The sequence below is a fragment of the Coturnix japonica genome, chromosome 8, assembly GCF_054131305.1.
Source record: "Coturnix japonica strain WE chromosome 8, WE-NBRP24, whole genome shotgun sequence".
NCBI classification, from domain to species: domain Eukaryota; kingdom Metazoa; phylum Chordata; class Aves; order Galliformes; family Phasianidae; genus Coturnix; species Coturnix japonica.
Window position 1 is genome coordinate 32,779,507 of NC_140670.1, and position 22,386 is coordinate 32,801,892.

The 22,386-nt window shown below is 53.3% G+C and overlaps 2 protein-coding genes across 31 annotated transcripts in view; both read left to right on the forward strand.

Annotated features, from left to right (window-relative positions):
• The window catches only part of JAKMIP3 (Janus kinase and microtubule interacting protein 3), a 47,360-nt gene extending 36,685 nt beyond the window's left edge, over nt 1-10,675 (forward strand). For 20 of the 29 annotated variants that reach the window (XM_085554877.1, XM_015867595.3, XM_015867598.3 and 17 more), the window contains 7 exons: nt 154-222; nt 300-377; nt 2,169-2,372; nt 2,641-2,706; nt 3,615-3,656; nt 4,104-5,283; nt 9,174-10,675. In XM_085554877.1, coding sequence (XP_085411003.1) covers nt 154-222; nt 300-377; nt 2,169-2,372; nt 2,641-2,706; nt 3,615-3,656; nt 4,104-4,250 — 606 coding nt within the window. In that variant the 3' untranslated portion in view covers nt 4,251-5,283; nt 9,174-10,675. Of the gene's footprint in view, nt 1-153; nt 223-299; nt 378-2,168; nt 2,373-2,640; nt 2,707-3,583; nt 3,657-4,103; nt 5,284-9,173 lie in introns of all 29 variants that reach the window. The other 9 variants (XM_015867602.3, XM_015867603.3, XM_015867604.3 and 6 more) reach the window with 3 other exon arrangements.
• Nucleotides 10,676-10,971: 296 nt separating this feature from the next.
• On the forward strand, nt 10,972-21,892 carry DPYSL4 (dihydropyrimidinase like 4). 2 transcript variants are annotated; one of them, XM_015867608.3, is made up of 14 exons: nt 10,972-11,345; nt 12,954-13,042; nt 13,147-13,331; nt 13,934-14,098; nt 14,821-14,882; nt 14,974-15,054; nt 15,816-15,884; nt 15,970-16,090; nt 16,903-17,059; nt 18,029-18,170; nt 18,906-19,076; nt 19,403-19,582; nt 20,598-20,769; nt 21,109-21,892. In XM_015867608.3, exons 1-14 carry the CDS (start codon nt 11,076-11,078, stop codon nt 21,198-21,200), a joined length of 1,956 nt encoding a protein of 651 aa, XP_015723094.2. In that variant the 5' UTR covers nt 10,972-11,075; the 3' UTR covers nt 21,201-21,892. The 2 variants fall into 2 exon arrangements, with proteins under 2 accessions (XP_015723094.2, XP_015723095.2); XM_015867609.3 differs by lacking the exon at nt 10,972-11,345 and adding an exon at nt 11,648-11,709.
• Nucleotides 21,893-22,386: the final 494 nt, after the last annotated feature.

A 22,386-nucleotide genomic window follows, 5' to 3' on the forward strand; every position in this document is an offset into this window, starting at 1 on the left:
TTCACCCTTTGTCTGTCAGTTAGTGAAGCTCACTGCATGTTTGCAGTGCATAGATGCAATCCAAAGTTCCAATGAGGGCTGACTGCTGCCTGTGGCCATGTGCCTCAGCAGCCCCCAGCCTCTGCCTCAGCCCCGCTCTCTTTGTGTGCACAGTGGCTCCAGCAGATTGAGGTGACCGAGTCCGCGCTGCAGCAGAAGATGCTGGATCTGGAGAATGAAAAGGTATGGGAACGGGGGGTGGAACTGCAAGAAGGCAGGGAGGGCAGGCACAGCACTGACCGCACCTCCCTGTGCACCAGGAGCTGTTCAGCAAGCAGAAGGGCTACCTGGACGAGGAGCTGGACTTCAGGAAGCAGTCGTTGGACCAGGCAAACAAGGTGAGGACCGGGCAGTGCCAGCAGGATCCATTTCCCCCCTGTAAGGTGTGTGCTGTGCTGTCTCCAGATATACTCCCTGCTTCTGCCACTGCTGCTCATGGAGCGGACCAAGGACTGCAAGGGTGCCATGCTGAGCAAATCCTCTGTGCCCTGATCTCATAATGATGTCCTTACGGATGGTGGTCCTTGGGTATGTGCTGCCCCTGCAGGATGGGAAAGTTATTAAACACACGTTGAAGTTTAGCAGAGGCTGTAGTTAATGACAGTGCTTTTCTTTATGGTCTTTGCCACCAAAATACCTGGAGATATTATGGGATTCTGCACACCTGAAATGAAACTGCTCTTAGGTGAGGTTTGTTGCACACACTAATGGATCCTATGCCATTTCAACCACCTCCTGAGCCCTCAGCTGATCTACTTCCTCTGGTTAAATGAAGTACATATATAGTCTGAAAGGCATAAATGCATGCACTGATTTAGCTGATTCCTTTGGTTTCCCTTAAATCCTGAGGACAGTTATGCTTCCTGAGAAGCCTCTTTTTTGGAAAGCCATTATCTACTCGGATGTCCAACCACTTGGGAGAGCTCTCAGGGCACTTTCCGACCCTGTGAGGATGACTTAAGCCTGGTTTGGCAAAACACGCAGCTTAGTGCTCCTTATCTGCCACTCAAGCAGAAGGAAGGAGCACAATGAAGTGAGTCTTAGTCTGCACAGAACTGGCTGAGGATTATCTGCACTTCCCCATATACTCAGGCAGCGCAGTGGTTTTCTTCATGCACACAGATGTGGGCTGAGAGCAGCCAGAAACTTTGTTCCTCCCTGAAATTCCAACTGTAAAAACCTTTTTGATTTGTGTAACTTGTCTCACATCCATGTTCCCTTTGTGCTCCCCGAGATGAGCTGCTGCTAATCTCCCCTGCAGCCACAGCCAAGCCGATTAGCAGCCGGAACCGCCACGCTTTTTGCATGGTTTTCACTCCCTTAATTGCTGCTGAGGATTTTGTTCCGAGAAATGCTTTGTCACACAGAGTACAACTGCCCCCAAGACATGAATTTCCCAGTTCTTTCCATTTTATTCACAACTCACTTTAAGCAGAGAGGTACAATGGTGTGTAAGCAAAGTGTGGGGCCCAAAGGTGCAGCGTGTTCCCAGCAGCGGGGTTTTGTTAGGGCAGTTATGGTCAGCCAGTTTGCTGGGCTTATTGCTACAAGTGGAAGGAGAAACTTTCTGTATATCCCACCATCCCCACAGAGACACAGCAACTACTGCTGCTCTCACCTGTCTGCAGCTCCAAAGTGCAATTCCTTGTTATTCTTCCAAACACGAGTGTTATTCTGCCTTGACTCCGCTATGTCATAATAAGAAAACAGCAACAGCCACCAACACCAGCCTCCAAAATGGAGCAAATTTCTCCTTTTTAATTCAGCTGAATTATCACAGCAGACATCTCTGGCATTTACAACCAGCCCAGAGGTTCCAACCACACTACTTTGTCTTTTCTTTCTCTCTGCACGGCTGTCTGCCGACTCCAGGAAAGCAGGAGCTGACACCCATGTGTTTGGGTGGCACACTGAGCCCTCCCAGCAGCCACACTGCTCACAGCCCCACAGCACGGGGCTCCCAGTGCACTGCCCTGTGATGGAGCTCTGAGCTGCCCAGTGCAGGACTTAGCACACCACCTCCAGCCCTCCCCTTGTCCTACGAGGGAAGGATGACCAGTTCCCCACAAAACCCTCCCATGACCCGTGACCATGTTGAGCTGACAGCCGTGTGTATTATTTTTGATTAGCAAATTCTGGAATTAGAAGCCATGCTCTATGATGCCCTGCAGCAAGAAGCTGGAGCCAAAATCTCCGAACTTCTTTCAGAAGAGGAGAAAGAGAAACTGAAGAGCGCGGTAGAGCAGTGGAAGCGCCAGGTGATGAGCGAGCTGCGCGAGAGGGATGCCCAAATCCTGCGCGAGCGCATGGAGCTCGTCCAACATGCCCAGCAGGTACGTGCCTGCAGTGGGCAGGCAGCACTCGGGGCAGGGGCACAGTGAGATCTATGCCACCCCTGCAGGGCTGAACTGGGGGGTCCTGGTGTTGGATCCGGGTTTGGTTTGCCTCAGAGCACCCCTTGAAATGGCATTCTGCTTAAAACACACATTTGTTTTTTTTAGAAGAGGTATATTTAAGTCAAATCCCTGAAAATAATACATCTTCTGTATATGCTTGTGTTTGGGTGGTTAATGTATTTTTCTTGAATTTTCAATTGAACAGAGAATTAAAGAGCTAGAAGAAAGAATTGAAGGCCAAAAAAGACAAATAAAAGAGTTAGAGGAAAAGGTAAGGGAATGCAGATGAGCAGCCGATACATGATGTGTGTATGTCCATATCTTCATTCCATCTTTGCTAAGGAAATAATCTTATAAAAGCTGATGTCGTGCATAAATGACCTTCTCACAGTTTTCTCCCTGTGCCCAAAGCTCCCACCTGAGTCTCGCACAGAGGCAGCTCCCGTGTGCCTGGCACCACTTCTCCTCCTACAGCTCCGGTTCTGGCCAAACCATAACTTGAATTCTGCCCTGACATTACCCTCATGTGAAACATTTATTCCTGGAGCAGTTACCAAGAGGGAACTTGTAGAATCACAGAACTGTAGAACCATAGAATTTTAGAATCATTTGAATTGGGAAGGACCTGTAAGGACCATCTAGTCCAGCTCCCTGCATTGAACAGGGACACCCACAGCTCCATCAGTGCTCAGAGCCCCAACCTGGGCTGCCTGCAGGGACCACCCCCATCTCTCTGGGCAGCCCATGCAGCGCCTCAGCACCCTCATTGTGACACACTACTTCCTTACACCCAGTCTAAGTCTCCCCTTACCACAGGCTCAGTAGCTGTTGAGCTGCACTCTTGCACAAACTCAAGCTCCAACCTTAGCAGTGCACACTTCTGAAGTATCAGGAGACCTCAGCTGCTGATCTCCCTGCCCGCCTGCCCCAGGCTGCAGCTGGGCTGTAGCTCTCCATGCCCCAAGGGGTGCAGGTGACCACCTGAGCAGAGCCCCCGGCCCTGGGGTCAGCCTGCAGTCAGGATTGCTTCCCAACACAAAGATTTGTTGCACTGTCTGTAACCGTGGCTTATTCTCAGCTAAACACACTGTAAAATCTTACTCTCTTTCTTCTCTTTCATTTTTTTCCTTTTCCCTCCCCCTTTTCAGTTTTTATTTTTGTTTTTATTTTTCTCTCTAGCTTTCATTCTTTGGTCCTAGCCCTTCAGGCCAAATGCAGAAGGTAAGTGTTTGGGTTGTGCTGGGTTCCCCTCCTCTTCCCACATGGCACAGAGCCCACCCAGCGCTGCACAGGCTGCCTTGGCTGTGTCTGTGTACTCTCTGGGTCTGCCCACACCTCCCCAGCATGGAGGTCCCTGCAGCTTTGAAGTAACATGTGCCCGAGGTGTTGCAGGGATCACCCTTTATCTCATGTAATTAGGAGAAAAAAGGCCAACCCCTTTGTGCCTGGAGAGGTGGCAGATGTTGCCACTTGGCCATGAGCAGCATTGGAAGGAATGGTCTGTGTTACTCATGGAGGTCAATGGGATATGACACAAATTCTTTTCAGTTTGTTGTATAACTCAAGCAGATATACACAGACAGGAACCTGACAGAATTATGGTGCATTTATGAATGGATTTACTTCTCTTTGAAGTTTCCATGTTTTAATGTATTTTTCTTGTTTCAGCCTACCGATGAAGCTGGAATTGCTTCTACTGTTACGAACTGGAGGATGGCATTTGTTGCCAAGGCAGAAAAAGAGACACTGCAATGTCCAGAAATCCAAATATATCTTGTATTTTGCTGCTGGAGATGGAGGAGCAAATTGTTCTGACCCTTTCAGACTGAAGACGAACCAGGCTGTGTAGGAATTCCTGCACTGGTGGGGTCTGCACCACCAAAACCTCTGACCGTGCATTTTCAAAAGCTGGAACTAAGCTGACAAAGAAGAAAGCCAAAAAACCCCTCCCTCTATTAACAGTTCTGGGCTTCTCCCAGGGAGCTCTGCCTCAGCTGCTTCGAACAGACTTTCAGTGGAGGTCTTCGCTCTGCTGCTTGAAATAGCTCAGCTTTACCTAAGCAGCAGTATACTAATTCAGATAAACTGAATAGATTTTAGTTCCCTGCTAAGCAGGTGGAGAATTGCTTCTCTGTGGAAGTGACTTTGTCCTGTTTTCTATGTCAGTCATTTATATTCGTGATTCACAGCTATTTACAAATCTGTCTTGAAAGGAAATGATAGGGAGCGTTCCAGATGAATAACTCCCGACAAGAGAAATGTTCCAAGGCATTTCATCACAGCACGGGCTCTGTCCAATGGTTTGCTGAGTACCCCGGCAGCCCAGCATGAGGGGACAAACACAAAGCTCTGTTGGAAGCCTTCAGGACATGAAGCTGGACTTGGCTGTGAGATTTCAGCAGGCCACACTGCACAGCACCATGACTGAACTGGAGCACTAATTTAGAGTTTGCCGTTCCTGAATGATGCTAAAAGGCTCAACAGTGTCCATTCAAAAGATCAACTTGAAAAAGAGTGAACCTGAAAACACGTCATCCCTGACCCCAGTGGTGTTGGAGGTGGTATGAGGAATGGAGGCACATATATGCAGAACGTGCGTCCCAAGGCCAGGCTCAGAGCCAGCAAAGGGAATGTTCTATAGCAACAGGTGGAGGAGGAAGAACCCCAAAGGAGTCCCACCAACACTTTGCCAAATGGGAACTGGAGCCAAGTGTGCAAATCCTGACCTGCTGGTGGATGATGGGCGTCTCCTGCTGCCCCTGCAGCCCCAGCAGCACAGGCTGCAGGGAGCAGCTCTGCCCAGCCCCGGGAGCACCAGGAGGAACATGAAGCCAAAGAGCTCCGGCAGGTAAGGAAACAGAGCCCTAAAAGTGGATTTATTATAGGGTTACATCTGCTGTATATCCTCCTTCGTAACCGCGTGGCTATCAGTCTGACTCAAACTATTCATGATAATAATGCAGAGAAAACATTGAGTTTGTCCGAGGTCTTTATGTAAACTACTTATTTATCTGTCTTACTTTAGTCCATAATGTAGGCACCGAATTTCAGTATTTGAACGGGGTTTTGTTCGTCCCCCCCTCGCACACAGCTCAGCCTGCCCGTCCGTCCTCCGCGCCGCGAGGGGGCGCTGCAGCACGGAGAGCTGCGGGCTGCCGTCGGTAGGGGGCAGCAGTGAGCTGCCGGGATCAGCGCTCCATTATGAGCCTGGAGGGTCGTTAGTTCAGTTCAGTCATCAGATGAGATGGTTTTTTTTTAAGGTCAGCAGCCCATTTTTGTAGAAACAATCAACAGGGGAGATGATGAGCTGCTGGGGCTTAAACTTCCCTTCATCCCATCAGCCACATCCTGTCTGTTTCCATTAGTTTCTAAAGGGGCTGTAAGAGTCTTACTTGGCAGGGTATGGACACAAGGTTAATGAGCTGTGTTATTAGAATACTGGAATATTAGAATACGAATTGGGAAGGCTTTGCTGTGCAGAACGACTCCAAACACCTTTGTTTAACGTGAGCCAAGTAGGGGAAATTCAAGCCTTCAGGAAGCCCCCCCATAGGGATGAATGGGAGCATGTAAAGCAAAAGGCTCAAAGTCTGCTTGTGTTTGCTGTGATGTCAGTCCCATGTAATTGGTGCCAGTAAAGAGCAGAATGCGGCTCAATATTAACAAAGGGGTTTCCTGCAGACTATTAATAACCAGCACACAGGGAAGTGCAGTGCCTCATTGCACCGTGTTTCTGCTTTAATATTTCAGGGGTTGACTTGACTGAAATACACAGAAATACATAGAGATGACAGTGTCAGTCTGTATTTGCAGTGTCTGGTGATGAGCTGAGGTGGGGGTCCTCGGGCAGGAGCAATAACATCAGTGCTGCCTGAGCACAGCACGGAGTGGAGGTTTGGTCATGGAGAGATTTCAGTTCATGGAGTAAATACTGCAAAGTACCATCCAGTGAATTGCAGCAGACAACAATGTGAAGCAGAGCTGGGGAGGTTTTCCTTGTAAGCAGGACGGCTGCTTTGTGGGAGTTATCTGAGATGCCCCAGAGCAACAGACCTTCACACGGGACTGATCTGTTGCAATAAGTTGGACACAAACAGTTTAATGCCCAGAATTAACCTTGCTGGAAAAGTATTTCTACTGACTTGTATTGCTGTTAAGGTCAATTTGCAGCCGGCCAGTTCAGTGAGATGAACAGACACACTTCTGCTCTCTGAGGGCCTGAGCACGGTGTTCCCATCACCTCTGAATAGCACAGGGTGTGTCTGAGATTCAGGAGCACAACAGCTCCAGACCCAGAAGGGAATGGGAGCAGAGCTGTGTGCTTGAATAGGAGCAGAGCTGTGTGCTTGAATAGGAGCAGAGCTGTGTGCTCATCGTGTGTTCTTGAAAGGATGGAAGTCATCAAAATGGTCAAAGCACGAGGCTGATGTACAGCCCTGTTTTGTGCTGTGGTGTTTAGTACTGAGCACACAATTAATTCCTACCAGTGTCCTCATGTTTGCTGTAAGGAGCAGAGCTGTCCCTGATCTCTCCTTGCCATGACAGCTGTTCCTGCAGGGCCCTCCCCCTCAAACCTCCTGAACTCGGGGTCTGTGCTTTTGTGGGCAGAGTCAAAGTCTGATCTGTGAGCAGGCATAAATACGGGGTTAAATGCCTTGATTAATATTAACATCACATCTGCCAGGCCTTCCCACAGCTGCTGCATTGTGGCTGGTTCCCATCTACAGGGCAGGATGGGGTGCTCTGCTCACCCAAACCACAGCATTCAGCGCAGAGCTGAGGTTTGGAGCAGTGTCACAGGGAGCTTTCTGCTCCCGCTGCCTGTGTCCTGCCATGCTACGTGGGTTAGACACTCTGCAGCTGCAATTGATTTCACGTGGGTATAACGTTAGCAATGTAATGTTTTGTTCATCAAAACCAGCAAGGCAGTAGCTGTAATTGAGATACCCATTCAGCCCTAACTGGGCACAAAACCTGAGATGTGCACTGCAGAAGTATGGTCCATGAAGCACCTCTTTTGAAACAAACTTTGCCCTTTTTGTCATTCACCTTCAGGGCTGCAGTGCTGCAGATCTCGTTTCCATGAGGTCCATAGTGTTCTCACCTTGGTTTACTCTCATGTCATGGCTGTATCTGCCAGACAGGGCAGGATTCCTCCTCCCCTGTTAGGGAGGAAACAAGAGAAGCTGACCAGCTAAAATAAACTCATCTTTATCAATCTTTCATGTTTCATTCATTTAAAGTTCCAAGAATGAACTGTGAGTAATCTGGGGACGTGTGGGCTTTGTGCCCCTTCACTCTGATGGGGCTGAGATGCGCAGCACAGCCCTTTACTATTGGCTGAGGAACAGAATTCTGATATACACACAAATTAACCAGATTAAACTTCATTTGTGTAAGTCACGGTGCCGTCAGTCACAGCTTGCTGTGAGTTCTTCCTCTTCATTTGTGATCTCATGTGATGGGCCTGGAGAGGAAGTCCAGCTGCCCAGTGGTGTCATGGTGAGGGACTGGTGTGTCCCCACCAGCAGCACCATGGTGCGCATACACAGAGCTGCAGAAAGGTTTCCTTCTGAGATACACTGCAGGGAATGACAATTCTGAAGAGTCAGAACAATGACTCTTTGACCTGGCTTAAGTTTCAGCTGTTGTTGCCCAGCTCCTGCTTCTCAGCCTGGCTTCCTAAGGATACAGATGTGCCTGCACCCAGCCCACAGCCCAGCATCCTGCCAGGCAGATCCAGCAGCAGCAGTCAGCTCCTGGAGGGGCAGGAGAGGAGGCTGGGGGCTGAGCAAGGTGCAGGGCTGGAGCAGGCCGTGGTGTGAGTGGGCACAGAGCGTGCAGGGCATTGCATGGCAGGAGGCAGGGCAGTGCATGGGCTGCCCTGTGCAGCAGTGTGGGTGATGTGTGCCGATGTGTCTGCCCCACTGGGCAATTAGAGCTCCCAGACAAACCTCCGCCAGGAAATGAACCTGTCTGAGGAGCTCAGACCCGTGATGGCTTTGTTACAAAGATCTGCAGAGGCAGATATAGGCAAATTTGTTCCGTCAGTGGCTTTTGCTAAAGTAGGGCTGTCCCAGTGGCTGGCTTCATTCTTGTAACAAGCAGGAAAAGCCCCGGGGCTGCCACAAATTGACAGGAGAACCATTATGGGGATGTGAAGGAGGTGGCAGCGCTGTGACAGCCGTGGAGGTGGGGGCTGCACCATTCACCACTGCCAGACCAGCACAGCCTCCCCAGCCTGCAATAATTGCTCCGATAGGGCGGCTGTGCAACCCCAACAGCTGCAGATACACCACCCAGTATATTTTCCTTACTTAGAAATAGAACCATGCAGTTTATGTGCAATTACAGTTGTAAGCTAATAGCTTTGTCTTCTTAAAAAGCAATCAAACATCATTAAGCAATTAAACACCACCGCGCAGTTGCACGACAGTTACATGCAGGTGTAGTACAGGTTCACCAGTGAGCACCATATGCTACCAAAGAAACATAAGGCTTTGCCAGTGCTGAATGCTCCTGCCGGGATCCACGCTAACACTGGCTCTGTGTTCCCAGAGCAGTTTGTCTCAGCCCTGCATGGCTGCTCCTGCAGCCCTCCTTCACACAGCTGCTGCTGGAGCAGTTACAGCCCGCAGTGAGGGCAGGGCTCCCCAGAGCTGCTGCAGTGTTTGGGATCAGCATCGCCGCAGGAGGGGCCTCTCACTGTGCTTCACCCTGTGTTTGTTTGTCCCATAGGTACCCGCGCCTCTTCTGCAACCCACGTCAGGTTCAGAAAGCTGAGAAGTGAAACCATTGATAACACAACTCCCAGAATGCAAATTGTTCCCTCTGTGCTGAAGTAATGGGACAAAACATGAATCAAAGGTTATGGACTCTGATATCAGCATATAATCATCCGACAGGAGTCATGTACCAATCCCAGCTCCACCCCATACAAGCTCCTACACTGGGGTGACCAGATGAGCCAAACCATCACCTCCACATTTCATGCACAAAGAAGCCAAATCCCAAACGTCCTTTTTGAGTTCCACCTGAACGCGATGTCTTAACGCACTCAGTGACATGGCAGCGCCTGCTCAGAGCTGTGCATCACACTGCGGGCCCTCGTGGAGGTACTGCAAGCCAGGAAGGCCTGGGATGTGCTCTGCTGGCACCTGCAGAATGCCTTAACCCTGCCGGGGGGGCAGCAAGGGGCACAGAACTGCCTCCAAACTGAGCTTCCCCCATAACTCAGAGCCCAGCTGTGTGTGTGCTGTGCAGCTCCAGCTCTTGGTTAGACTTCCTTACAATGTTTTCTGCAGTAAGAGAGCTGTACAGGACAGGTCCATGTGTAAATAAGGGGTTACGCTTATGTAGATGTTAATATTCATGTGTAAAAAGTTATGTACATCGGGAAGAAAAAAAAATATGGCTCAAAGAATGTTTTTAAAATAGTTTCTTCTGTCTAAAGGCACAGAAGGACAGAGACACAGACGAGCTGCTGAGCTCAGCAAAGCCCTTTGTGCTCAGCATGGGGATGCCCGGGGCTCAGTCCTGCTCCAGGCGGGGCAGAGGGGCACACACTGAGTGCATTGCCTGCTCACTGCTGCTCTGCCATGGCAGCCTTATTTCACCTACCGGAGTTCAGAAAGAGCGTGCAATGTGTTACCTGCAGCACGGGGAGCTCCTGAAGGAAAGCCAAAGGAGTCACAGGCGCTCCCAATTCGGGTACTGCAGCACTGGGCTGGACTGATGCAACCACAGCTGAACTAAGAGCCACTCGGATCTCAGCTCACCTGGCTGCCGCTGTCAGTGAGTGCTGTGCTCCAGCAGCACCCGTAGCTTTCAGCGCATCCCGGAGTGCCTTAAGCAGCTCCTGAACGGAGCCACCAGCAGCCCCCGGCTCAGGAATCCACGTTGTGAGCACGCTCAGCACATCCTGTGCTGGTGCACGGTACGTTTGCTAAAAAGGAACGCTGACCATTGGTGCAGAGCAGAGGAAATGGTTCCCCGGCCGCTGGGCTGTGTGCTCTCCTGTGTCACCTCCAACATCCCGAGTGCAGCAGGTTGGGTCGGTGCTGAGGCAGTGACTGCTGGGCCCAAAGCGGGGCTGCATCCATCCATTACAGAATTTTACACATATTTTTGTATTGTGATTCATATGATATATATATATATCAAGAGACTTTCTATTCATTTGTAACATACATAAATTATTGTAAACTTTTAATAAAAAGAGCTGTTTTAAACCTTGAAAAGGGTGAGTTGTTTTGTCCCATTGCAGGTGGGAGCCTCGCGTTACGAGCCCTAATTTCAAACAGCTGAAGTTCCAGCTGAGCCGTCGATGAGACCCGGAACAAAATCCCACCCGCAGCGCAGCCCCGAACCGTGCCGAGGTCCGACCGCGGACCCTACGGGAGCCCCGGGGGGGTCCCCAGCAGCGCTCGGGTTCGGTGCCGACCCGCAGCATCCCTAGCATGGCTGTGGATCGCTGTGGATCGCTATGGATCGCTATGCACTGCCGCCCGGGGCGGGGGGCGGCGCGGAGCAGAGCCGGGCGCGGCGGGGGGCCGCTCCCAGCGGACGGGGCGCGGCCGTGTTGGTGGGCGCTGAGCGGCTGCGGGCGCCGCTCCCGCTCGGTGCCGCCCGGTGCCCGCGATGGCGGAGCGGAGCAACGAGCCGCTGCCCGCCTGCTTCGCGGGTCTGGGAGCGGGCAGCCCTCGGCCGCGGCAGAAGCGCGGCGGGATGTTCTGCAGCGTGGAGGACGCGTTCGACAACAAGACGTTGGATTTCCCCTCGCTCGGCGGCGGAGGCGGCCGGTCCCGCGGCTCCGTGACCCCGTCCGACGGCAGCTGCAGCCCCAAACCGCCGCCACCACGTTCTGCGGGGGCCGCCACCGCGGGAGGGACACCCGACGGCTGCCGGCAGGTGCGTGAGTGCGTGGGGCGGCTGCGCCCGGAGCTCCGTCCCGAACCGTCGGGGGGAGCCACGCGTGGGTGTCGGGGCCGGTCGGCGCCACCGGGCACTGCGGGCACCAGGAGCCGCTCGCGGCCGTTCTAACGGAGCTCCGTCCTACGGCCCCGGAGCGGCTTCCGACGGCATTAGTGGCAATAGCAGCAATAGCAGCAATAGCGGCAATAGTAGCAATAGTAGGCGCGTGGACCCGGCGGGTGGGGGGAGCCGGCGGCGGGGGGCGCGCAGGCGCGGGGCCGCGCAGGGCCGGGCACGGCGCAGACACACGGAGCGGCGGAAGATGTCGAACCCGGGCAAGAAGAGCGGAACCCGCGGCACGGTGAGGGGCTACGGGGGGCGCAGGGGGCGGCCTCGTGCTGCCCCGCAGTGGGAGCGGAACAGCCGGGTTCGGCCGCGCGTCCCCGCCGGGCGCTGTTGGTTCCTGTGCGCGATGCTCCTTCGCGCTGGGGCTGCGCGGCCCCGACCCGCCATCCCCGGCCTCGCGTGGCGGCTCCGGGCTCGGGCTCCTTCGTGGCGGCGGCCTCGCGTGACCCGCCGTGACCCGGCGCTCCGGCTCCGCGCCTTTGTCCGCCCGGCCGCGACCCGCGCACGAAGCCGCGCTCCCGCACAAAGGCGGCTCCGCGCCCCGCAATGCCCGGAGCTTCATCCCGCAATGCCCGGAGCTTCATCCCGCAATGCCCGGAGCTTCATCCTGAGCTTCATCCCGCGCCCGGAGCGTTGCGGGCGGTTGTGCGGGATCCTCCGCCTGTTGTCGCCGCTGTTTGGGACGCTCCGCCAACCGGCGCCGCCGCTGCGGTAGGAGGGGATCGATTCCCTGCTCCTATTGCCGGGGCTTCCGAGCGGGAGTGCGGGGAATCGCCGGGCAGCGACGCTGCCTTTTGCGTTTGTTTATTTCCCCTTTTCCCGTTTCTCTCCGCCGCTCACGGCTCAGTTCCCCGCACACACCGAGCGGAGCGGAGCCGGATCCCGGCCGGGGGCGGGGATTTGCGCCGTGCCCGTGGGGCAGCCGGCACCGAGTCTCCTCGTGATGGATGTTATGGGACGTGTACGAACAATAGCGATGCGATGAAGGGTTCTTCGAAAGGCGGTGCTGTTGTTTGGGCTCCTCCTCGTCCCTTTCCCCGCACCCTGACGTGTTTGCCCGCCGTCCCGCAGCAGCACGCAACGCCGGGACGGTCGGCAGCCCTGCCCTGCCCTGCCCTGCCCTGCTTGCAGCCCTCGCTGTGTTTGTAGCCCCTGCACAAACCGCCCATTGCGGCCTCGGTGATATCGGTTCGTATGGGAGGCTCGGAGAGGAGCCCCCTGATTGTGCTGCAGCTCCGCCGCTTTCTAATGTTTCTGGTTAAAGATCTCATCAATCCGGCAGCTGGGCGCAGCCTTACTTTGAAAGGAGGAAAGGCCTCGAGGCGTTACCAGCTACACCGAGACTGGGAAAGCTCATTGTGGCAATAAATTAGCAGGTCAATGGGACGCACTTAGCGGTGCCTGCAGCCCCACATCTCACCAGGAACCGCATCCATCCGCGGGAAGAAATCCTGCATTTGTGTTTCTTTCTCCACTTAGAACGAGCAGCTTCTGATCAAGGGTGGGAAGGTTGTCAACGATGACCAGTCTTTTTATGCCGACGTGTATGTGGAGGATGGTTTGATAAAGTAAGTGAAATTCCGTGATGTCGCTGCCAGGCAGCTCTCAGTGCTGTTTAAGTTCCTTTCTGTGGGGCTGCAGGGCTGTGAGTTCACCTGAATATTGTGTTCAGACAGATTGGAGAGAACCTGGCTGTTCCCGACGGGGTGAGGACGGTGGATGCCTACGGGCAGCTGGTGGTGCCGGGCGGCATCGATGTGCACACGCGGCTGCAGATGGCTGTGATGGGGATGGCCCCCGCTGATGACTTCTACCAGGGGACGAGGGCGGCCCTGGCAGGAGGAACCACGATGATAAGTAAGATGGGCAGCACTGAGCTGGGCACTTTGTCACGGTAGAGCTTCGTTCTCCTCATGGCAGAGAAATGTTCATTCTTCTGTAGTAACCAAAGCATTACAAAGTGAAGTAGAATGCATGATGTGCTTTTCAGTAACCTTTTTAATACATGTATATTGAACACACTTAGCTGTTCCTGCTTCACCTCATAGAACTGCAGAATCATTCAGTCTGGAAAAGCCCTCTGAGATCCCTGAGCCCACCCAGCCCACCGTGTCCACTGCCCACCCCCTCAATGCCACATCCCTGTGGCTCTGAGCACCTCCGTGATGGCACTGCCCACCCCTGGGCAGCTGTGCCAGCGCCTGGCTGCTCTCTGGAGATCAAGTTGTCCCTAATATCCAACTTGAATCTCATAAGCACTGATGGAGCTGTGGGTGTCCCTGCTCACTGCAGGGGTGGCACCGAATGGCCCCTTGTAACCCAAATGGTTCTATGATTCTATGCATGTGAATCACTATTGGAGTGTCTCTTGGGGCAGTGGCTGTGGTGACCCCGGGAGCTCCTCCAGCCACACTCAGCTGTCCCCAGGCAGCACCCCAGCGCTGTGCTGTGTCTTCCAGTGGACCATGTGCTGCCCGAGGCTGGGACGAGCCTGTTGGCTGCCTACGAGCAGTGGCGGCAGCATGCTGACAGCAAGGCCTGCTGCGACTACGCGCTGCACATCGACATCCCCCGCTGGCACGAGGGGCTGCAGGAGGAGCTGGAGGCGCTGGTGAAGGACAAGGGTAAGGGCCTGAGTTCTGACTTACTGAAACTACTTAATAGTGCTTGATGTTGGGCTCATGGGATGAGATGAAGCGTTGGGCTTTTCCCGGAGGTGTCCTTTGTGCTCTAATTCCTGCACACTCCGAGCATCCCTTGGATGCAGCCCAGGGAGGTGCTGGCCAGGCGTCAGGAATTTGTGCCTTTCGTTAATTCTTAATGCCGGGTTTGAAGCTGTATTTTGTTTTCAGATATGCTAATGCAAAGCTAAATGACTCCAGTGTAATTTGCAGCCTTGCAATCAGGGCCTTAATTGGTCATTTAACATAGAAATTTGCAATGAGTCTCCTGTTAAAATGCTGAGCAGCTGAAGTAATGGACCATTCGGAGCTTAAAGCAGATATTTTTCATATGTACCTCCTCATGAAATGCAGTTTGTTTGTGATTTGATCATAGTTTGGAATTAGTTATTGCCTTTGTCCATGTAAAACACGCTGGCAGTTCTCAGGCTTTGACTCTGTGCTCCATAAATCATGTCCTACGTTCAGTAGGAACAATGGGGATGTTGTGCAGTGCTGTGTGCAAAGCACCGCGCTCCTGTTTCTCCAGTGAAACAGTGCACTGAGGAACAGTGCTTAGAAATAAGAGAGGCCCGTGCTGGTTTGCTCTCAGCTGAGCCCACACGGAGCTCAGCCCAGGCTCTGAGCTTTGGCAATCACTGCACTTCTCGTTTTCTCTTCCCAAGGTGTGAACTCTTTCCTGGTTTTTATGGCCTACAAGGACAGACTTCAGTGCACTGATGCCCAGGTAATGCAGACGGCTGCTGTGCAGTGGAAGCAGTGACCCACAGTGAGCAGGATCCATTGTCTGATATCGGGCACCTGCTCTCTCTTGGCAGATGTATGAAATATTCTGCATGATTCGAGACCTGGGGGCCATAGCCCAAGTGCATGCTGAGAACGGGGACATCATTGAGGAGGTACTGTGCTTATGTTCATTTAAACTGCAGGCTGGTTGGAGTAATTTGGTGTGAGACAAAACCCTGACTTAGCGGATGGGCCGTAGTGTCTGACAGGAGGTGCCAAAGTGCTTTTAGTGCTCATTTGATGCCTCAGAATCAATAGGAGTATTTCCAAGTGAGGCAGACGAGCAGCCTGCTCTGGGCACTATTGCTTTGTGAAGGTGATCAGTGGCATTTTGCATTGCATGCTGTCTGCTGGCATCACCTGGGTCATTTAGTGTAACCCCTCTGACAGAAACCTCACTGCATGGGCTGACCTTGCTGCAGCAGAGCAGTCTCTGGTTGCTCATTGCACATGAACTGAGATATGAAGAGGTTGGGGGCTGTGGCTGCGGCTCTCCCTCCATCCCACCCCTTCTCCCACCCACACACACCTGGTGGTGGGATTTGGCCTCCAGGACAATCTGATTACCAAAGCTTTGGAGGGATGGGGCTGGTAGGAAATCCTGTTGTGGCAGAAACGTGCAGGGGGACCTGGGGCTCTTGGTCAAATCAGCAGCATCCTCCCAGTTCCACACACTCACCTGGATTTCATCACAGAAATCTGCTCTGTAGTTCCCAATAAGAACTGAGGGGCTCCCTGAAGGCTGCCCGCCCTCAGTGGCATTTATCCCTCTGTTCATCTTACATAGAACTCCTCAATTACTTGACAAGGCTGAAGAGTTCTGTGTTTTTTCAGTGATCTTCATTACAGCCAGTAATATTCTTTGTCCCCTTAGGAGCAGAAGAGGCTGCTGGACATTGGGATCACTGGGCCGGAGGGGCACGTCCTGAGCCGCCCCGAGGAGGTAATGCTGCCCACATCCCCAAAGAGCTGCAGCTCGTGGCTCCTCGGGGCTGCAAGGAGATGCTCTCTGCTTTTTGTGTCTGCAGGTTGAAGCAGAGGCCGTGTACCGTGCAATTACAATAGCAAAACAAGCCAACTGCCCCCTGTATGTCACGAAAATAATGAGCAAAAACGCGGCGGATGTGGTAGCTCAAGCAAAGAGAAAAGGTAAAGCTTTGTCATATCTGCAATCTAAGTGAGCCCGTTCACATACATCCAGGAATTCTACTCCAGCTGCAGCAGGGCTAAGAGCTCATTAGCACCCCGGTTCTCTCTCTAGGGTGCTAACTCTTGGTGCTGGCTGCTCCCCACCATGTGCCAGAGCTCACTGCTCTGAGCTGCGCTCAGAACACGTGATGTACTTGAAACTCTGACACCTGAATCACAGTAGATGCAGCTGAAAAAAAGAACAGAAAACAAGTCCTAATCATTTACCATGAACTAAATGAAAAGTGGAACTGGAACAAACTCTAAATTCAAACCTGGGATTGGTGGGGGGAGCCAGCTGTGCTCCTGCAGGGAGTCAGGTACAGAGCGGTGTGCTGAGAAAGCAGCAGTGCATGGCCATGTCTGCTCCCTGCCAGGGGGACATTGGCTGGGTACATATAATAGAATCACAGAACCACTAATGCTGGAAAAGCCCTCTGAGATCCCACCTACCCCACTGTGCTCATATGGCTCTGAACACCTCCAGGGATGAGGATCTCCCACCCCTGGACAGCTGTGCTGGTGCCTGGCTGCTCTTTTTTCCCAATGCTCAACTTGAGATTTCCCTGCAGAGCAAATTGCAGCTAGAAATGCATGTTTTTTCTGAGGGTGAATAGATGTCCTGGCAGTGCTTTGCAGCCATCAGAGGTAATCAGGTTTTAGTCTGAGTTTAAAAGCTGTTGTGCTGAGAACACCAGCGAGAAATGGAAGTGGCCCAGTGAGCAGTGAGTGCTCTGTGAATGGAGGTGAGGGCTGACAGCACGGCTCTGCAGGCACTGTGGTGTACGGGGAGCCCATCACTGCCAGCCTGGGTGCTGACGGCTCACACTACTGGAGCAAGAACTGGGCCAAGGCTGCGGCCTTCGTCACCTCACCCCCGCTCAGCCCCGACCCCACCACGCCGGAGCGCCTCTCCTCCCTGCTGTCCTGGTGAGTGCAGACCAGGGCTGTGGGTGTGTGGGCAGTGCTGGGGGTGTCATAAGGCCTGGGGGGGGTGGGCTCTGGGGCTACAGCATCCTCTGAGCTCCACACTGAGCTCCCATTTGGTGTTGATGTCAGATGAAGGGTTTTATCAGGAGCAGCACTGGGTGTTCGTGGGGTTTGACATCTGAGCTTGTAAGTGCTTGGGGATGGTGCACGGGGGGCTGCTGAGGTCAGTTGTTATCCCCATGTCAGCACAAGCATCTGTGTCCACAGGCACAGGGATGAGAAAATAGAAATACATTGTATGTGCAGCAGTGACCCACTGGGGCTGGCTGCAGCCATGTGCAGTGCATGTCCATACAGTACTGTGTAACCTGCAGTACGTTCTGGGACTGAGATGTGCTTGTTGTATTGGACTGTATCCTTGCTTTAAAAGGTACTTTGGAGGTGCATCAGAATGGCTTTTCTTAGAACCATCTTCATGTTAAAAGGGTTTGAGGTTCAAAAGGAGGGTACAGAGATCAAGATATTGAATAAATAGAAATAACAGCCAGTTCAGGAGAGAATAGCAGAAGTGCTCATGAGGCTGCTGCTACTGGAAGACTCCAGTGCTTAGTCTCTATGAGTGAATAGAGTGCAGTACCTCTGTGCATCTCTTTGCTTGGCTTCCAGGGGCACTCAGGTCCCATTTGCCTGCCTGCAAGCCTGCACTGATGAGATCAGTGTTTATCATACAGTCAGAGGACATTCAGGGTGGGGAAGCTCTCCAAGTCCAACCCCAGCCTGCCCCCTCCACGTACACAGTGCCCACATCCCTCAATCAGAGCTCAGGACCTGGGGGTTGTTGTGTCACACGCGGCTCCCATTGAGCCTCCCCAGCATGGCAGCTGTGCAGGAAGGGCAGGTTTGCTGAGCAGCCCATTCAGAGCTGCGGTGTCTGCAGCATCCTCTGATCGTGTCTCTCTGTGGGTGCAGCGGGGACCTGCAGGTGGCGGGCAGCGCTCACTGCACATTCACCACCGCCCAGAAGGCCGTAGGGAAGGACAACTTCACCCTCATCCCTGAGGGGACGAATGGCATCGAGGAGCGGATGGCCATCATCTGGGAGAAGTGTGTGGTAGGTGCAGAAATAAATAACCTGATTCCTTCCCAGTTCTGAATGCGAGTGGATGTGAACGCTGCTCAAATCAGACTGTCAGACTGCTCATTAATTCAGACGAGCCCTGCGGTGTGACACTGTCTAGACGGCTCCTTCAGAAGAGCTCGGCAATGGAGGAAATGTGACACTGAGTGCCTTCAAAGCCTCTTCAAAGGCTGCAGTGGGGGAACAGCCCCCGTGCTGTGACTTGCAGTCAGGAGACAGCTCTCACTGATCACCTTAAGGGCTGAGATGCTGCTCTTGGCTGGTGCTCACAGGGGGGTGGGGATGGAGCGCTGCCACGGCGCCTCTGCCCTGGGCTGCTGCCCCCAGGAGCATCCCTGGGTCACACCACGTGGCACACAGCCTTGCCACAGTCTGATGGAGCCTTTGCTCTTGAGATAAATGCCATTTGTCATGAGATAATTCAAGAGAATTAAGGTATTTAAGGCTATTAATAATGATGATAAATAGTACTACTTAGGTTCACTTCTTGTCTTTCTGTATTGAAATATTCTTAGCCATCCCTGGTGGATGTGAGACACCTGTACAGGGAACCTGAGCCTGCAGAGGAAGCACTTTTCAGAGACCTTATCTTTCCCAGTGCAGAAAACAACCCCTGCAGTGCACCCTTAGCTCCCGGGGTGATTTGTTTGCGGTGGGACTGCTGTGCTGCCCTGCACTGAACAGCCCTTCCCTCCTCCTGCTGCTCAGGTCTCAGGGAAGATGGACGAGAACGACTTTGTGGCGGTGACCAGCACAAATGCTGCCAAAATCTTTAACTGCTACCCCAGGAAGGGGCGAATCGCGGTGGGCTCTGATGCAGATTTGGTCGTGTGGAACCCCAAGGCTACAAAAATCATCTCGGCAAAAACTCACAATTTGGTAAGAAGCGTTTTTATTTTCCTGAGCCGATTTTACAGCAGGAAGGGAGCAGCAAAGCAGTTACATTTCATCAGATCAAAGAGATGAGGGCATTCACTGTGTGAATAGAGGAGCAGGTGGAAGACTACAAAGGAAATGCAAAGTGCAAAACATGTGATTTACTGCACTGCTGGACAGTGGGAGGGGTGGGGGTGGGCTGAGCAGCAGTGGTTGAGCTGCAGTGCATTGCTGCTGAGATGCAGAGCTTACACAGGTTGCTCTCACTGCAGAGCAATTAAGTGCTGACCTCATTCTGAGCATTAAACATCCTGGTTTGTTTCTTCCAGAACGTGGAGTACAACATATTTGAGGGCACGGAGTGTCACGGGGCTCCTGCTGTGGTCATCAGTCAGGGCAGAGTTGTTCTTGAGGACGGGAACCTGTTTGTCAGCGAGGGCTCAGGTCGCTTCATCCCCAGGAAGACGTTCCCTGATTTTGTTTATAAAAGAATAAAGGCCAGGAACAGGGTAAGGACGGCTTCATCTGCAGTGATCACCACCTCTGTGGTACAGCACTGTGGTCACTGCTCTGCTCTGAGCACTCAGGTGCAGCAGAAAGGAGAGCTGTGCTGGTGGGATGCTGCGGTGCAATGCCCTGCGCTGTGCTGCTGCAGCGCTGCCCCTGTGCCCCTCTGGTGGTGGCACAGCCTGGTGGCCCCCCACACCTCCATGCAGTCTGTGTGTGCAGCAAGCTGTGCATGGCCAGCAGTCAGGCTGTGTTTGTGTCAGTGCTGAAGGGAGATGCCCCGTGCCACTGCTTTGGCACAAAGGACACACAGAGCTGGCTAAATATAAACGCTCACGTCCTGAAGGTCCTCGCTCTCCCAGCTAGATGATAATTGAGTGTCAGAGCCAGCGGTTGGTGATTTGTTTGTTAAGTTAATTCACTTGGGCAGCTTCATTGGGTGCTTTGCAAACAAGCAGACAGCTGGGCTGTGTCTCCTGGGCTGTGGTTCAACCAGAGCTTCAGGAAAAAGCCAGGGCTGAAAGGAGCACAGTGGGATGTTGATCAGAGACCTGTCTGTATGACAGTGGCCATGATGGTGGTGATGGACCAGAAATATTGTTGTGGAAAATGCCGTGTGCTGGTGGAGAACCCATCAGGCCGTGGGCTTTTAATGAAACCCCACACTCCTCATCTGCAAACCACGTGTGTGTGCTGACCCTTTGGTCATGCTGTCAGTCATCAGTCTGCTTTGCTGTGGAGACCACGCAGCCTTAAGCAGAACTGTGATGAATACTGGTGATGAATATGCCCAAGAACACAGGGGCTGGCAGGACGTGGCACTGCACTGCTCTGGGTGAGGGGTGCCTGTGGGATTCTACCCCAGGCTGCGACAGCCCTGTGCTGCCCATTGCCTTACCTGGAGCCCTGGGCTGTGCGGTGGGGCTGGGGGCAGCATATGCTGCATGTGAAGGGAGGGGGCCCAGGATGGGGACCACAGTGCCCAGGCTCATGTCACACTCCACATCCCTCCCACAGCTGGCAGAGGTGCACGGTGTCCCACGGGGGCTGTATGATGGCCCCGTCCATGATGTCGTCCTCAGCACCAAAGCTGTGCCCACCATTGCAGCCTCCAGGATCGCAGCCTGTGCCGGCAAAGTGCCCGCCGTGCCCGTGCGCAACCTGCACCAGTCGGGGTTCAGCCTGTCAGGTAGGTGTGGGAGGGGGCTGTGAGTGGGGCAGGGCTCAACATGGATGTGTTTCTTTGTGCGGCTTCAGGGCTGTCACACAGCTCTGCTCCCAGGAAGGAGCATTAATGCTGCCTCTGCCACCCTGTGCAGCTTCCTCACACCCACCCCATCTTCCCTCTTCTTGTATAAAGACATTCCCCCTTCTCTTGCTGTCAGTCTCATGCCTCTTTTAGAAGCCCCTTTTAAATACCAAAGGCCATACATTCATTTATGCTGTACTACGCTAGCACAGCATCCGAATGGATTTACAGGGAGCTGTGGGTTATTATGACCACACACTGATGCTCTGCTCTCCCCAGGCTCACAGGCTGATGACCACGTTGCCCGGCGCACAGCCCAGAAGATCATGGCCCCTCCAGGCGGGCGCTCCAACATCACCTCCCTGTCCTGATGCTGCTCCCACGGTGCTGGTGTGAAGGGCACGGCTGGTTCCCTCCAGCTCAGGGTGGAAGTGAGGTGGGCCCGGGGCACCTGATGAACCTTCTCTTAGGTAGAAAGTAGACGAAGCCCACGCAGAGGTAGCTCAACCCGCCTGTATGTCCCCCAGTCCCTAGAGCTCCTGGTCTGTATCTCTTTCCCGGACCCTCAGAGCCCTTAGCGTTGCATGCCCACTCCTAGAGGTACATTTCAACGTGTGTTCAGCAGTGCTGCTCGCTGCCCTGTGCCCAGGAAGACCACAGCAGTTCGGCTGGTGCTTATTCCCTCCTATCCCAATGCCCACCCTTCTCTATGGACTGCTCACTGATGCACAGTGCCATAGGCACAGTGTGCTGGCAGCTGTCCCCGTGGGCTGTAATGTGGGCAGTGCACAGGGGCTGCACGCCGGGCTGCTCTGGGCACACTTTTAAGAAATGTTTTTGATACAATCATAAGTGACGTCCTACAGCCAATAAAGGGCCCAGCTGAAGGCTGCTGGCATATGGCAGGCTCCTCTATGAAATCCATGCGAGGCAGTTTGTTACATGTAAAGGTGTGTACAGAAGAGGTGAATCTCTGTGCCTCAGATCTATGCATGTCCCTCTGCCCAACGGCTCGCAGTTGGTTTTGTTCCTTGCACTGAATAAACTTGTTGGAAATCCTGAAGTGATGGAAGCAGCCGACCTGCCTCGCTTTGTGCTCCTGCCCCGGCTGGCCATGTGTGCTGCTGTGGAGCTGGATATGTGTGCTCTGCACTGTGTCCTGTGGCCGTGCAGCTGCTGTGTGCAAGGTGGGCTGCAGCTGTGGGCCTGAGCCTCAATGCTTGGACCAGATTGGCGGGGCAGATTGACTGTGCTCCTTTCCTGCTTACCTGCTCTGACCTACATCTCTGCCCAGCGCTGTTACCTGTATAATAAAAGCATTTTTGACAACTGCAGAAGCCATTCATAGGGAAAACGCTCACTTGAACTCACGTCCCCAAACTACACAATGCTGAAATCACAGCCAGCAAGGACAACAGCAGCATAGGGTGCCCCAGCCTTGCATGAGCTCCAGCACAGCTGCTCTTAATGAGGGAAGCACTGCAATCCTCAACAGCTGGGCTCCTTTATTAAGGGCACCTGGGCATGGGGCCACCCCTCCCCTCTGCTCTCCCTGGC